The sequence below is a fragment of the Oncorhynchus gorbuscha genome, linkage group LG06, assembly GCF_021184085.1.
Source record: "Oncorhynchus gorbuscha isolate QuinsamMale2020 ecotype Even-year linkage group LG06, OgorEven_v1.0, whole genome shotgun sequence".
NCBI classification, from domain to species: Eukaryota; Metazoa; Chordata; class Actinopteri; order Salmoniformes; family Salmonidae; genus Oncorhynchus; species Oncorhynchus gorbuscha.
The window spans coordinates 9,764,740-9,766,125 of NC_060178.1; the positions used below are offsets into that span (position 1 = coordinate 9,764,740).

General features: G+C 60.2%; 1 protein-coding gene across 1 annotated transcript; it reads right to left on the bottom strand.

The window, feature by feature from the left end:
* Positions 1–207: 207 nt before the first annotated feature.
* Positions 208–968, bottom strand: LOC124037384 (vegetative cell wall protein gp1-like). Its single transcript, XM_046352087.1, has 2 exons — positions 498–968; positions 208–453 (listed from the first exon to the last, which is right to left on the bottom strand). The coding sequence occupies exons 1-2, from the start codon at positions 966–968 to the stop codon at positions 208–210; spliced, it is 717 nt and encodes a 238-aa protein (XP_046208043.1).
* Positions 969–1,386: the final 418 nt, after the last annotated feature.

Genomic DNA, 1,386 nt, shown 5'->3' on the forward strand with positions numbered 1-1,386 from the left:
CACTGAGGCCAATGGAGTCCCCATCCCTCCTCCATTCTTCCTCACTGAGGCCAATGGAGTCCCCATCCCTCCTCCATTCTTCCTCACTGAGGCCAATGGAGTCCCCATCCCTCCTCCATTCTTCCTCACTGAAGCCAATGGAGTCCCCATCCCTCCTCCATTCTTCCTCACTGAAGCCAATGGAGTCCCCATCTGGAGGTTTGGGTCCTAAGGGATTGGGGGCCTGGGGGTTTGGGAGCCTGGGGGTTTGGGAGACTGGGGGTTTGGGGGCCTGGGGGTTTGGGAGACTGAGGGTTTGTGAGACTTGGGGTTTGGGGGCCTGGGGGTTTGGGAGACTGGGGGTTTGGGGGCCTGAGGTTTTGGGGGCCTGGGTGTTTGGGAGACTGGGGGTTTGGGGGAATGGGGACCTGAGGGTTTGGGGGCCTGGGGTTTGAGGGTCTGGGGTTTGAGGGTCTAAAGTTTGGGGTCTGGGAGTTTGAGGATCTGGGGGTTGGGGCCTGGGGGTTTGGGGTCTGGGGGTTGGGGACATGAGGGTTTGGGGTCTCGAGGTTTGGGGGTTGGGCCTGGGGGTTTGAGTCTCTGGGGGTTGAGGCCTGGGGTTTGAGGGTCTGGAAGTTTGGGGTCTGGGGGTTGGGGACCTGAGGGTTTGGGGTCTGGGGGTTGGGGACCTGAGGGTTTGGGGTCTCAAGGTTTGGGAGTTGGGCCTGGGGTGTTGGGGCCTGGGGGTTTGGGGTCTCAAGGTTTGGGGTCTGTTGGGGTCCTGGGGTTTGTTGGGCCTGGGGTGTTGGGGCCTGGGGGTTTGGGGCCTGGGGTCTCTGGGGGTTTGGGGTCTGGGGGTTTGGGGTCTGGGGGTTTGGGGTCTGGGGGTTTGGGGTCTGGGGGTTTGGGGTCTGGGGGTTTGGGGTCTGGGGGTTTGGGGTCTGGGGGTTTGGGGTCTGGGGGTTAGTCTCTGAGTGTTTTCTTACCATATGCCCTAACCAGTTAGGGGCCCATTAAGGTCAGCGGTCTTGAGGGCTATAGGGGCCCCTGGCTGTGGCTATGGCATTATAGTGGAAGCTGTGGCTGAGGTTGGGATAGGGGCCCCTGGCTGTGGCTATGGCATTATAGTGGAAGCTGTGGTTGAGGTTGGGATAGGAGCCCCTGGCTGTGGCTATGGCATTATAGTGGAAGCTGTGGTTGAGGTTGGGATAGGAGCCCCTGGCTGTGGCTATGACATTATAGTGGAAGCTGTGGCTGAGGTTGGGATAGGGGCCCCTGGCTGTGGCTATGGCATTATAGTGGAAGCTGTGGTTGAGGTTGGGATAGGAGCCCCTGGCTGTGGCTATGGCATTATAGTGGAAGCTGTGGTTGAGGTTGGGATAGGAGCCCCTGGCTGTGGCTATGGCA

What these genes read in the sequence shown, in the direction of transcription:
- LOC124037384 (XM_046352087.1), bottom strand. Translation starts at nt 968, where the DNA reads ATGGTAAGAAAACACTCAGAGACTAACCCCCAGACCCCAAACCCCCAG. An exon ending in CCCAGACCCCAAACCCCCAG is followed by an intron (nt 454 to 497) that starts GCCCCAACCCCC and finishes CCCAAACTTTAG; the next exon opens with ACCCTCAAACCCCAGACCCT.